This window comes from Antedon mediterranea, chromosome 8, assembly GCF_964355755.1.
Source record: "Antedon mediterranea chromosome 8, ecAntMedi1.1, whole genome shotgun sequence".
NCBI classification, from domain to species: Eukaryota; Metazoa; Echinodermata; class Crinoidea; order Comatulida; family Antedonidae; genus Antedon; species Antedon mediterranea.
The window spans coordinates 12283808-12296707 of NC_092677.1; the positions used below are offsets into that span (position 1 = coordinate 12283808).

The 12900-nt window shown below is 33.9% G+C and overlaps 1 protein-coding gene across 1 annotated transcript; it reads right to left on the minus strand.

Moving 5' to 3' along the window:
* Positions 1 to 7740: 7740 nt before the first annotated feature.
* Positions 7741 to 11446, minus strand: LOC140057624 (hatching enzyme-like). Its single transcript, XM_072103341.1, has 9 exons — positions 11417 to 11446; positions 10721 to 10835; positions 10231 to 10412; positions 9819 to 10023; positions 9385 to 9546; positions 8881 to 9210; positions 8610 to 8734; positions 8237 to 8351; positions 7741 to 7967 (listed from the first exon to the last, which is right to left on the minus strand). The coding sequence occupies exons 1-9, from the start codon at positions 11444 to 11446 to the stop codon at positions 7741 to 7743; spliced, it is 1491 nt and encodes a 496-aa protein (XP_071959442.1).
* Between the last annotated feature and the right edge of the window lie 1454 nt (positions 11447 to 12900).

Consider the following 12900-nt stretch of genomic DNA (forward strand, 5'->3'; position numbering starts at 1 on the left):
TTGGTATAGACCTCAAGTTAGAGAATTAAGTTGATCATTATTTATTTATTTAGCGGTCGATTTAAAAGAAATAGAGTTAGCCAGGTATTGTCTAAGGATTAAAAATGGCTTAACTATGACGTATGTATTTAAAATGTCAATGGGGGTCTGGTAAGACATGTTCATTTATAATGTTTCCAAGGCCCGGATTTTTTAAACAATAAGTCGTCTTTTAAATAACCCATCCTACTTTTAAGCACCTTCCGCACGCCCCCTATAGGCCTAAATCTGGGGGGAAAAATTATCCTACCATAAGGAAAAAAAAATCGGGAAAAGAAGCGTAAAAAAGAGTAAAACTTTCACTTTTTATTTAAATACATTGTTTCAGCGCCGTGCTAAATTACTTTTTATTAGAGGTCACCATTGCCGTTGCTGTAAATTTCTAAAAGTTGCGAAATGAATTGCCTATTTTCACCAGAAAAATAAACGCATTTTGGTCCCTGGATGTAACATGATATTGATGCGTGTATCATACCCATACTCGGGCTCGAACGATTCGTACAAAGGACACCGCCATACAACCGCGTAGGTCTACTATTGTTTCGATCGCTGGCAGTCAGCAAGCATAAATAAAAGTGTATATACGTCAAAAATTGAACGCCGTGGTTACCTACAGATCATCATCATAGAGGATTTGTTAATAATAATATCGTAGGCCTACTGTGGTAACTGTGTAGGCCCTACTGTAGTGTACATTATAGCAACCGATTTTTTTTCTAGGCCACCCACCCAACTGTATCAATACCTATTTATATATTTAATTTCTTCAACAAATTGATGTAAATAAATATTGAGCCATAATAAGCATTAAATTTGCTTCCCCTAGATGGACGTTCGCATTGAACTTGAACGCAATCAAAACTAAATACTGAGTGAATGAAATCGGCAACAAAATGTTATTTCGTCCTGTAATTAGTCACGTGTGTTTATTGGAGGGCAAAGTATGATCGTTTTGCTCATTGATAGCATGCTGCATTATTATGAGAGTGTCTTTTCCTGCAAATTAGAGGTGCCATTTATCATGAATTTTATGTGCGAGAGTAGGCCTACCATTTCTTCCGACCATCGGGGGCGTCATTTAACAAAGTTCTCTTCACCACCAAAGGTCCTGTCGACGGCCTTGGAAAAGCACCTTTTCCGCCATGTACGTGCAAACGCTGACTTGCGCGAAACGCCCTGTTGTGACGCTTTACTCAAAATAGGCCTATAGGGAAAATGTCACTCTTTAATAGGCTAGTACCTCAGTTTTCAGATTTAAAAAAATCAATTTTTAATACATTTATTTAACGTGAGAGTGCCTTTTCCGACCATGTAGAGGTTTTACATTTTCAAAATCGCCTCAACTCAGCCCCAACCATCGTGGGGCTGAGTTGGTGTGGACTCTCTACAGTTGCGCCCCCCTTTCACAAAATCCTGGATCCGCCCCTGTGTTGGGTCAGCTTTTTCCCATTCTCAGATCAGATATTAACTCTACTTTACTGTTTGTAAATCAATTTATCAATGGCCGTCTTAGAATTTCTCTATAATATTTTGATTTACCTTTCTAAATACAAATATAATTAGTACTTATTGATAACAAAAAAAACAAATCGCAATGAAATGTAATAAACACGATGACAGTATCGTTAACCACGAATGAATAACAGGATTATTATTATTATTATTATTATTATTATTATTATTAATATTAGTATTATTATTATTATTATTATCATTATTATTAGTGTTAGTGTTATTGTTATTATTATTATGTTTATTATTATTTTATTACAAAACATAAAAAGAATTTTCTAAAATCTATAACAATTTATACGACAGCTATAACATTCTAACAATCTAACCATTTCAGTAAATAATCAATACAATGGACAATTGCTACACATCTTAAATATAATTTATTATAAAATGCATTGTGCACAGTACTAATGATTAGTTACTGTATAACGGCAATCCACAAGTTTATGAATGGCTTTAGAATGCAATCTCCTTATTTATTCACGAATGGCAACCTTAAACTAATGTTAATTAAAATCAAAAAGTAAAAGCTATAAAAAACAAAACATACTTAGACTCAAATATATAAATAAAGAACTTAAACACATAAACTAATTTAGTCTTATTTTAAGAATCTATTGAAAATGTTTATATTACATGAGGCATACATTCTGAAGGTATAACCGCATTCCATTCATTGTCTCCTAAGTAGGAAATACTTAGGCCTATTAGTTCTGTATTAAAATAAATATTGTTTACAGTTTACAAACGATAATCAATTTGAAAGATAAGGCGGTAATATTATTAAGTTAAAATACCAATATGGGCTAACACGATATGTACGGTATCATGTCTAGCGAGATATCGTCTGCACCATACCATAATATGTGATAAAAAAGTCTCCTAACACGATACCGTACAATAATTGACAGCTTAAAAAATATTCAAATCTTTACTGTACACTTTAATTATGACACATGTTACGTAATAATGTGTCATTCAGGTAAAACGGTGTTGAAATCAAGATTTCAGTGCTTGTCGCATCTATTATATAAAATTTATCGTTTTTGAAAACGTAACCGGTTGTTGAAGGATTTCCATTATTTGTATTAATGATGCTGATTGCATCAATTCCAGATTGTAAATCTTCGGGAAAACTTGGAAACGTGGTGGTAATCGATGATACAGAGAGTAGGGAAGCACCCGAGTACTTGTATACTTGGTTTCCTGTAAAAAACACAAAATGTGCCAGTGATGAGTGAGTTTTATTTCTAAATTACAATGATGCCGACTATATGGGCAGCTATTAGGGTCATAATAATACAAATTTTAAACAAAGAAGGTCAATGTTTATCTTCCTCTGTAGTTTTTTTTATTATTATTATTTTAATTATTACCCTAATGGACTCCCATATAGCCGACTGATTCAAATTCAAAGTGACCTCAAAGTCAAGGCGCATGTGCAAAATAATCTATATAATAGGCCATTCTCAATTGAAGTGAATGCTGCATTGTCAGGTACATAATAAATAATATTCCGTTTATTGTATCTCTTAATATTAATTACTTGAATTTTCAACAGGTCCATGATTTGTTTGAACGAATTTAAAAAAAAAGAAATATATAAATGATAGTTACTATTATCCTTCCTACCTTTGAAGAAATAGTAAAGCCCATTGGCAACAAAAGCTGCCTTAATATTACACGGAGAAGAGCTTTGAAGTGCTGGCCAAAACCGTGCCAAGTCATCTTGAAACTCATAACGTAAATTATTGTACCGATAAAATGTGCAGTCCTAAAATTGAGAAAGTAACAATTTAAAGAAACACTCTCACGTCACTAGTTATAATATGATAAATAATGAAAATGGTGGTAATTAACGCTGTTGGTGAAATAGTTTTAATACAAATAAAAGACAGGAAGTCAATAATATTTAAATTGAAGAAAGAGCCTTAGTTAGTTTGCCTGTTCAGTTTAGATGCGGGAAAAAAGTGTCTTTTTACCTTAATAAAGTATGTTCGGGAATCAATAGGAAATGCCGTATCTATATTATCTGGTAATGTCGGGTAAAGGTCTCGAATGAGTCTGGGTGTTTCAGAGTTTGTATTTAGTTCGTAAACATATTCACCTAAAATATAAATAAATAGTTACCTACAGTCTTAGCGAATTGTGATGAGAATATAAATACGTAGGCCTATTGTATATACGTACAGCATCGATAACTCAGGGGAATAGAAAAGTACTCATGCATGGAGTACAGTAAAACATTACCAAGCGTGGAACTTTTCATCACAAAAGGGTATTTTACGCATATTTATTATCACCGTTTCAAATAAACATCTTCCTTTAACATCAAATAAATTAGAAAACAAGGAGGCAAGAGGCAGATGTGCGAGACGACGATCAATCTTTAATTGGGCCAGCCTAAACAAACAACAGAGAGTATTATATAGTCTAAAGGCGTTTACGTTCAAGCTGAATGGAATTTTTCTTTTTTTCATATATAATATACTTCGTAAGTTATTACAGCACCAATGTTTCTATAACTAATATACCTTTAAATCCGTATGTTGTATGTGGTGTACTAACTACGGCATCGAAGCGGCCTGAACATCCGGGAAGGACAGGTGATGATGGACGTGTCTCCATGCGTGTAGTTGTTGTAGGACGTGTCTCCGGGCGTATAGTTGTTGGGGGACGTGTTTCCAGGCGTGTCGTTGTTGGGGGACGTGTTTCCGGGCGTGTCGTTTTTTGTGGACGTCTTTCTGATTGAGTCGTTGCTGGATGAGTTGTTGTTGCTACCTTATCTTTAGATAACAAATTAAAAAAGTTAAACGGGTGGTTTTTATTTTTGTTTTTGATGAGATTATACTTTTGTATCAAGAAGTTAATATGTTGTATTGATTTGATTATGTATAGAATATATTCTATGTGATATTTGTTGGGACATCATAGCCTACCTCCATAAAGATGACGAATTCCTGCAATATCATCAGTTCCTAACTGGAAATTTGGATCATAACCATTGTAATATGGATACATCAACGCATTAATGTCATCTGAATGGTATAGTCCAAGAGAATGACCAAACTCATGAGCAGCAACAATGAACAAGTTAATTCCTAAAAAGTAATAATGATATTTAGTTTTATCATCTGTATTTATGGTAGCATTTTTATGTCTTTTTTTGTCTTATCTCTGAAAAAGGTAACCGCTCATAGCCTGACAATGTGGAAAATAGGACAAGGAAATCGGCGAAGGTGAAACAGACACGAATATCTTCCGATTTAAAAAAAGCGGTTTAATGACCAGGCGTATTTTCAAAGCTTGTCTTACTTAAAGTAATATTATATATGCATTGGAAGCATATTACTTTTTTTTTTTTTTCTCTTTTGTGGCGTTAACCACTATTTATTCATTTCATTTCATCAACAGATTAATACAATTATTTCTAATAATAATAATAACTATTCATTGTTATTCTTACTTTTGTTTGGTTTGGTGTATTTATATATATATATATATATTTTTTATTTTTATTTTATCAACGTTACTGTTCTTGGAATCAGAGCATTATTTCTTTTACTTACTGTAATGTATCGGACAATTGTCTCAGAATGTACAACTCTTTTTTTAATGAATTGAAACATTTTAAGATTGAAAATTGAAAATATGCCTAAGTCACAAAAAGATTAAACTAAGGATAAAAAAACTCACCAAAATTAGAGAAAACAGTCCAGCTTTCGTCATCATCAAAATGTGCGTCTCCGTCTTGTGGCAAAAACGCATGCGCAAGAACCCCACCACTGCCATCAAAGTCAATATTGTCTCCGTGATCTCGTGACCCAAACAGAATTCTTAAATCGGCATCTTCTGTAGATCCTACTTGCTGGAACGTTAGCGAGCTTACGTCTGCCCAAACCTAAACATTATGAACAATTATAAAATTATAGAGTTTAGTATAAAAAAAAATCATTTGTAGTAGGCATTGGTCATTTCACATTCTCACTACCAACTAGCCAACTACCAATTTTCACTCGGCATCTGCCCTCTGTTTGATGCACAGAAATATCCTGCTAATTTACTAGATTACGGTGGTGTATAGATACTCCAAGACTATAAAGATATTCAATTTAGTAATCAAGCCTACCTCGAATGCACTTTCAATTGCTTGGTCAATCTGGGCCCGACTCAAGTCATCAGTATAAGAGTCGATACGGTAAGTGAGGTGTCTCTTCTGCCAACCGTTTGAAGTGGTTGAGAATGACAAGAAATCAGTTTCTCCACATCTTGGCGCATTAATTACAGCAAGAGTTTCACTGCTTACTTCACCTATAAATGATTCCATGACACAAAAACGTACAATATTAAATCTATAGACTACCTATGTGTACAATGTTTAACATTTTAGGTAGTTTCACTTAGACTTAAATCAATTAATATACAATTTGTAATGATAATATAATTGCATAGGCCTAATAAGAATACGAATCATTTTGACAATGAATAAACAATTGAGAGGTTACTAAGAGATGATTATGACGTCATATGCGACAAAAATATTGTTAAGTTTTAGTCTAACCTGTGACCGGTATGTTAGCAAATCGTTGTAATGCTTCTATGGCGCTAGATATAATTGTATTGCTAAGCATATCTCCATCATTTTGATTCAAATATCCGTACTTATCGAGATAATCCTGAAATAACAAAGGAGAGAACAATTAAAGTATTGATGGACACAGACATAATGTGGATCAGACCTAACGTTTGAGACAAAGGCATAGTTATCGAAAAAAATTAACCAAACTATAGGCTTAGGAACAATTAAACGTGCAAAAGTACAAATTAACAATTAAGTGTTGAAGAGTAATATTCAATCAATGTTAAAGTTTAAAAAGTATCGGCTTACCATAACTTTATTGTCAATTGGAAAAGATTGTGAAGTCCATACTTGTACGCCAAGATGGAAGTGGAGGAGAACCATAAAACCTCGTGCTAGCATCATGTTTGTATTTCTGAAATTGTCGGTTATCATTTCCCTTGTTTATATATGTTTGATTACGCGTAACTAACCTATATACGGGCCTTCAAGTGGAACAAATATCTTTAAGTCTACATTATTAATGTTCGGTGATCATTTCTTATTGATTTTAGATATTTATTTAGTACCGGTGTTCATTTTGATCCTCCTTAATCTTCAATTTCAACAGGCTTAAAACTGTTATTTCGTGGAGTTAACATAAATAATTAATAACTGTCACTATTCCGTGCTTAAAAGGAAGGTAAACTCCCAAGCTTGACCTTGCATTAAGGATTAATTGAACTTACATCTTGTTTACCCGTGACCAACGTTTTAAACTTGGTTCCCACTACGGCGAAAGGCAAGGACGCAAGCGCAACACAAGTGAGTTTGATTAAATGACAAGCAACATTTTAAATATTTCATCGCTTGTGATTGGTCAACTTACTTGAGTTGTACTTACGTCATTGCGTTGTTGCGTACTAGCAGGAACCAAGTTCAGGCATCAGTTACTGCAGTTATCTTACGAATACGAATTCATTATAACCATCATATTATTGAAGTATGTACAGTGTACAAAGAAATGATAAAATGGGGTATCAAGAAACCAGGAACGTCTGTTCGAAAGAGACCCCAGATAACAAGTCAACTAGGCCTCCAACCTTAATACCTGTTAGGGTGATGACGTAGGCAGGAAGCTTAGGCCTATCATCTATCTACATTGAATGTATTGTAAACATGCTCGTCGCTATCAAATGTGGAATACCCGAGTTGGTATCTTCACAAGTTCGGCACTTTTCTAACATATGCTTTTTCTTTAATGATTGAACATAATATAGCTTACATATGTAATTTTCATTTACAAAATGTTACGCAGACGTTTAATCAATATTTCTTACAAACTAGGCCTATGCCTACATCACGTATTTTAGAATTACCTAATAAAAGATTTACCAAATATAGTACATTCATTCAAATTCGGTTCTATGGAGATTTACAACCTCTGAAACCTAATGATAGATTGAAACGACACTTTACATATTATTATACATATGATACAGATGCTGGTAAAATGAAAGTCTTACTGACAATTATTAAAACTTGGTGAACTGTATCCTTAAAAATTAACTTTAGGCCTAGGTTACAGTATATTTCAGTTTTGACAAGTGTTACGCAATAGCGTGTCTTTAAAATAAAATGGCTTTTTCAATTAGAATTTCATGAGTGTTTGCGTCTATTATATAAGATTTATCATTTTTAAAAACAAAACCGGTTGATGACGGTTGTCCTTGAACACTGAGCACGTTGAGTGCTGAAATATCCGATTGTAAATCTTCGGAAAAACTCGGAAACATTTCACTAATTGTTGATACGGTATTTAGAGTAATACCTCTGTATTTATATACTTGATTTCCTATTGATAAAAAATAAAAATTATGTTTAAAGACGAACTCTGACATTTTGAACAATGATGATTTAAATATCTCCACTTAAAGACAATTTTCCACTAGGCGAATTTGTTCGCGCAAATCGAAAGCGTCAGCTTATACGCATGCGTAGAGAGGGATTTGGAAGATGGAAACATGAATACGCATGCGTATTAGCTGATGCTTTCGATTCGTTCTTACAAATTCGCCAAGTGGAAAATTGGCTTTCCTTGTCTAAACTATCTATTGTGCTTACCTTTAAAGAAATAGTAATACCCGTCATTTGTTGCCATAGCTGCATCAACATTACACACACCAGGAGAACTTTCAAGTTCCCGCCAAAATCTTGTCAAGGGTGATTGAAACTCAAACTGCCGGTTTTGGTACCGATAAAATGTGCAACCATAAAAGCAAGAAAAGAAGGATTCCTTTATTAAGTAGTAAAATAGAAGAACGAAAGGATAATAATACTTGATCGCGTCAACTTTGTGAAAGCCTGTATTCCAGCAAATATCGTAGGCTAGCCTACTTATATCTACAAGTAAAATACACGAACACAATGCAAACCAGTCACAGTGTGTGATGTTTAAATATATTACATTATTCTCTTTGGTAGAAAATGCCGTTACCTTTATAAAGTAAATTCGGGAACCAATAGGAAGTGCCGCATCTATATTGTTTGGTAATAAAGGAAAAATATCCCGGATGCGTCTTGGTGTTCCAGGGTTTGTGTTAAGTTCATAAACGTGTTCACCTAAAAATAAAAAATGAAAATTTAATATTTACATTTCTTAGATTAATTGAAACCTGAATAGAAATATGAATAACCAATCAATGTTTTGCAAGTTTTGTCTAATTATCTGTACAATTGGACTACTACTGCTGTGCAGAACTACCTACATCTGAATCCATACATTGCTTGTGTTGCTGTACTAAATACAGCGTCGAATTGATCTGGACAACCTGGGAGGATTGTTGTTGTTGGCGGTGGACGTGTTTCTGCGCGCGTCATTGTTAGTGGACGTGTTTCTGCGCGCGTCGTTGTTGGTGGACGTGTTTCAGGTTGCGTCGTGGTTGGTGGACTTGTTTGTCTTGAGGGTCGTGTAGAAGGTCTTGGTGGACGGGTAGCAGGTCTTGGTGGACGGGTAGCAGGTCTTGGTGGACGGGTAGCAGGTCTTGCAGGTTCCCGTGTAGCAGGTCTTGGTGGGATTGTTGATTCAGCTGTCCTACCTTTGAAATAAAAGGGCAGTATAAATTTATGTAAGAATTTTAGACTTTACGAGTCAATGTTAAAATTAATATTTAGTATTGGTAATTATAGTAGCGTTAATGAAGATTGTTTCCATGTTATTTAATTACTGTACCGTTTGATTAGAAATAAATTATATTTTGGCTTATTCCTACCTCCATAAAGATTACGAATTCCTGCAATATCATCAGTTCCTAATTCAAAATTTGGATCATAACCATTGTAAAATGGATACATCAACACATTCCTGTTATCTGAATGGAATAGTCCAAGAGAATGACCAAACTCATGAGCAGCAACAATGAACAAATTGATTCCTAAATATAAAACGTATTTGTATTAGTTAATAATGTATTGGTACTTTATTTATTGTTTACTCGTCTTTTGGTAGTAATTTGATTTTCAGTTGACATTCGTAATATACCTCATTTTTACTTTCATTGAGAGATAACCATAAAAATGTAACGGTTATTTTTGTGTTTATGCTAAGTTCAACCTACTTAACTTAACTTGCTTAACTGGTTATAACTTACTGAACTGGTTATAACTTACTGAACTTGTTATAACTTAATAATAATATACAACTTACCGAAATTAGAGAAAACAGTCCAGTTCTCGTCGTCATCAAAATGCGCATCTCCTCTTCTAGGCAAAAACGCATGCGCAAGAACTCCGCCACTACCATCGAAGTCAATATTATCTCCATGATCTCGTGACCCAAACAAAATCTTCAAATCGGCATCTTCTGTACGCCCTACACGCTCGAATGTTAGAGAGCTTACCTCAGCCCAAACCTAAGCATGGGAATATAAATATTCGTGTTGTTATTAATGTAACCAGAAATCCTTCTTTTCTGTGATCATTCATAACAATTTGTTATGCACTCTTCATTTGCTCTGGTCATGTGTAACCTAAAAACATTATAACTCTGGTGTTTAAATAAGAAATGCAGTGTCCAATCTGCCATTTTATGGCGCAGATAATGTGGCGGCTAAACCTGCCCATAATGCATCTGAAATTGTTTGTCCAATCTGGGCCTCACTTAAGTCTTGAGTATAAGAGTCGATACGGTACTTGAGGTGTCTCTTTTGCCAACCGTTCGAAGTTGTTGAGAATGGCAAGAAATCGGCTACTCCACACCTTGGTGTGTTAACCAGTGCAAGCGTTTCACTGTTTACTTCACCTATATCATAAAAAAACAGTCGTAATCATGTGTTTGCTGTTTTACTAATGTAATCCAACAGGCCAAAAAAACTATGTTTAATAATAATGATTTAATAGGGAGCTTTCGATTTTCGACGACGACGTCCAAGAAACAAGTTTGATCACGTTAAATTATTGTGCGCATGCGGAGAAGTGCTTTCTCACTCGATTCCTCAATACAGTCTTATTATGACGATCGACGACACATCAATATGTAGGTTCTAATTTGAGTTACAAAACTCTAAAACCCTATTAAGTCTACGAGGAAAGAGACAGACAGTGACATACCTGTAACAGCTATGTTAGCAAATCGTTGTAGTGATTCTAAGGCACTGGTGACGTTTTCATTGCTACGAATATCACCAGCATTTCTGTCAAGGTATCCATACTTTTGAAGATACGCCTGAAATTAAGTTATAAAAGTACAGTAACTGCAGTAACTGACAGCAAAGCCAAACTATATAGACTTCCCAATAAACAAATTTGATGGATGGAACTTCAGTGTAAAATAGGCTTGAAGCTACGTTTACCATGATCTCGGATTGTGAACGTTCTCAAAGTTGCATTTACACTTGTTCTATTTCACGAAACGGCGCCTTGCTGTTAAATAATGACAAATCATACAGAATTGAACGGAGCAGTTTTCCATCTGAATATAGCTTTACTCTGTTCAAATGCTCAATTCAAGTTTATTTATTCGCAATATTAATATACCAATTGCGATAAATGGTTTTAAAAATGAAATAGATATTGAAGAATAATTGTTTTAAATAGTTTAAAAACTTTAGACCAAATTACGTTTCCGTAACGTTGATACATTAAAAATAGTTAAAACTGATTATTTCTATAATTGTCTTTTAAGTTTAGCTAGTAAATGAAAATGAATGTAGCCAGGTCTTACCGTCACTTCAAAATTGTCAAATGGAATTGGCTCCTGGGCTGCCCATCTTGTACACCAAGGTGCAGCAAAAAGACCAGACTTACTCCTACAACTTGAGCTACCGTCATCGTCATGTTTATGTCTCAGACAAACTAATGTTAAATATCAGACCCACAAACTGTCTTATATACGATTGATACCGCATTCCTGACCCATTTCACTATAATACAATTCAGAGGAAATCTTATTGTTTCATTGAGGTTGATTCTAAAAATAAAAGGAATGATTGTATTTTGGTAAATTTAAACAATACTGACGTTTACCTTCGTGTTCGTGTATAAGATATTTACGGATGATAGGTGATAATTTGTTTGGCTAAAAATAGAGCCTAAGTTGACTTTCACTTACCGAGAACCAACGCCCCCTAAGCACTCACTATAACTCAGACAATAATTACGTTAAACTTATTCATAAACAATATAGTTAAGCCATCCTAAGTAACACTTTCTAATCGTTTGATTGGGTCTAATAATAGTGTCTGTCATTGTGTTAAGGCGGGTGTTAAGGATTTAAATTCGTTAGATTGACAAGTTCAGATCTTTTCAGTTTTTCGTTTTAATCATCAACGTACTTCAGCAACCGACTTAACTTTGGTGTCTTGTTGAGTATAAGGTAAATGATTCAGAGAATCATTATGTTAAAAGTTTAATTAAAGAAGAAGTTGTTTAAAGCTCGGCTTGAGTTGTTACAAACCAATTCAAGTCCTAAAAAACCTAAAGCTCTGTCTACACTATCAAACTTTATGTAATGTGCCCATATATGGACATGATGATGTCATATCACTACCATATTTAAGCATATCACTACCATATATGGGTACATCACACTTTTTTGTCACATAACGTTTGATAGTCTAGAGCTTTAAACATAGTAAAATATATATTATCTAGCCACTGGATAGTAAAGTAAATTTAGAATTGATTGCTTTGTGCTTCTTCAAAATTTAATTTTGTGTTCTTTTTCAAGATATACACGTCTGGAGAATCATTTATTTTTATATATTTACATCTCAAATTATGAGTGTACGTTACATTAAACGATGTAAGCATTTCCAAATTATTTTGGACAAATATGAATTTTAACTTTTAACATTTATTTTTTTTGAATCTGTATGTGAATTTTAACTTTGCCTGAATGTCATTTTGTATAATTATTTTTAAGAGGGTCTCTTTAAAGATGTATTGTCCCTTTGAATAATTCCAACAACAAATTTTTTTTTTAATTTCGAAAAAAAGTGGGTCATTTTGAAGTATCATAATAGTTATTAACTTTCACCAAAAATTAGTCCAAAAAAAATAATTTAACCGAAATACAGATGTTTTTGTGTTCAAAAAATAACTTTGACTTCCAGTCAAAGTTTTCAATCAAAACATATCCCACAATGCAATGCGCTTGTTTGGCTACTCTGTATGCATAATCATAGAACTTCCTCGCGATCTGTGTGAAAACACCTTCTCAACCGTGATGAGTTGTAAACAATCCTAATTAGCATCATGCATAATGCATACTCATGGTTTGAAATCTTTGT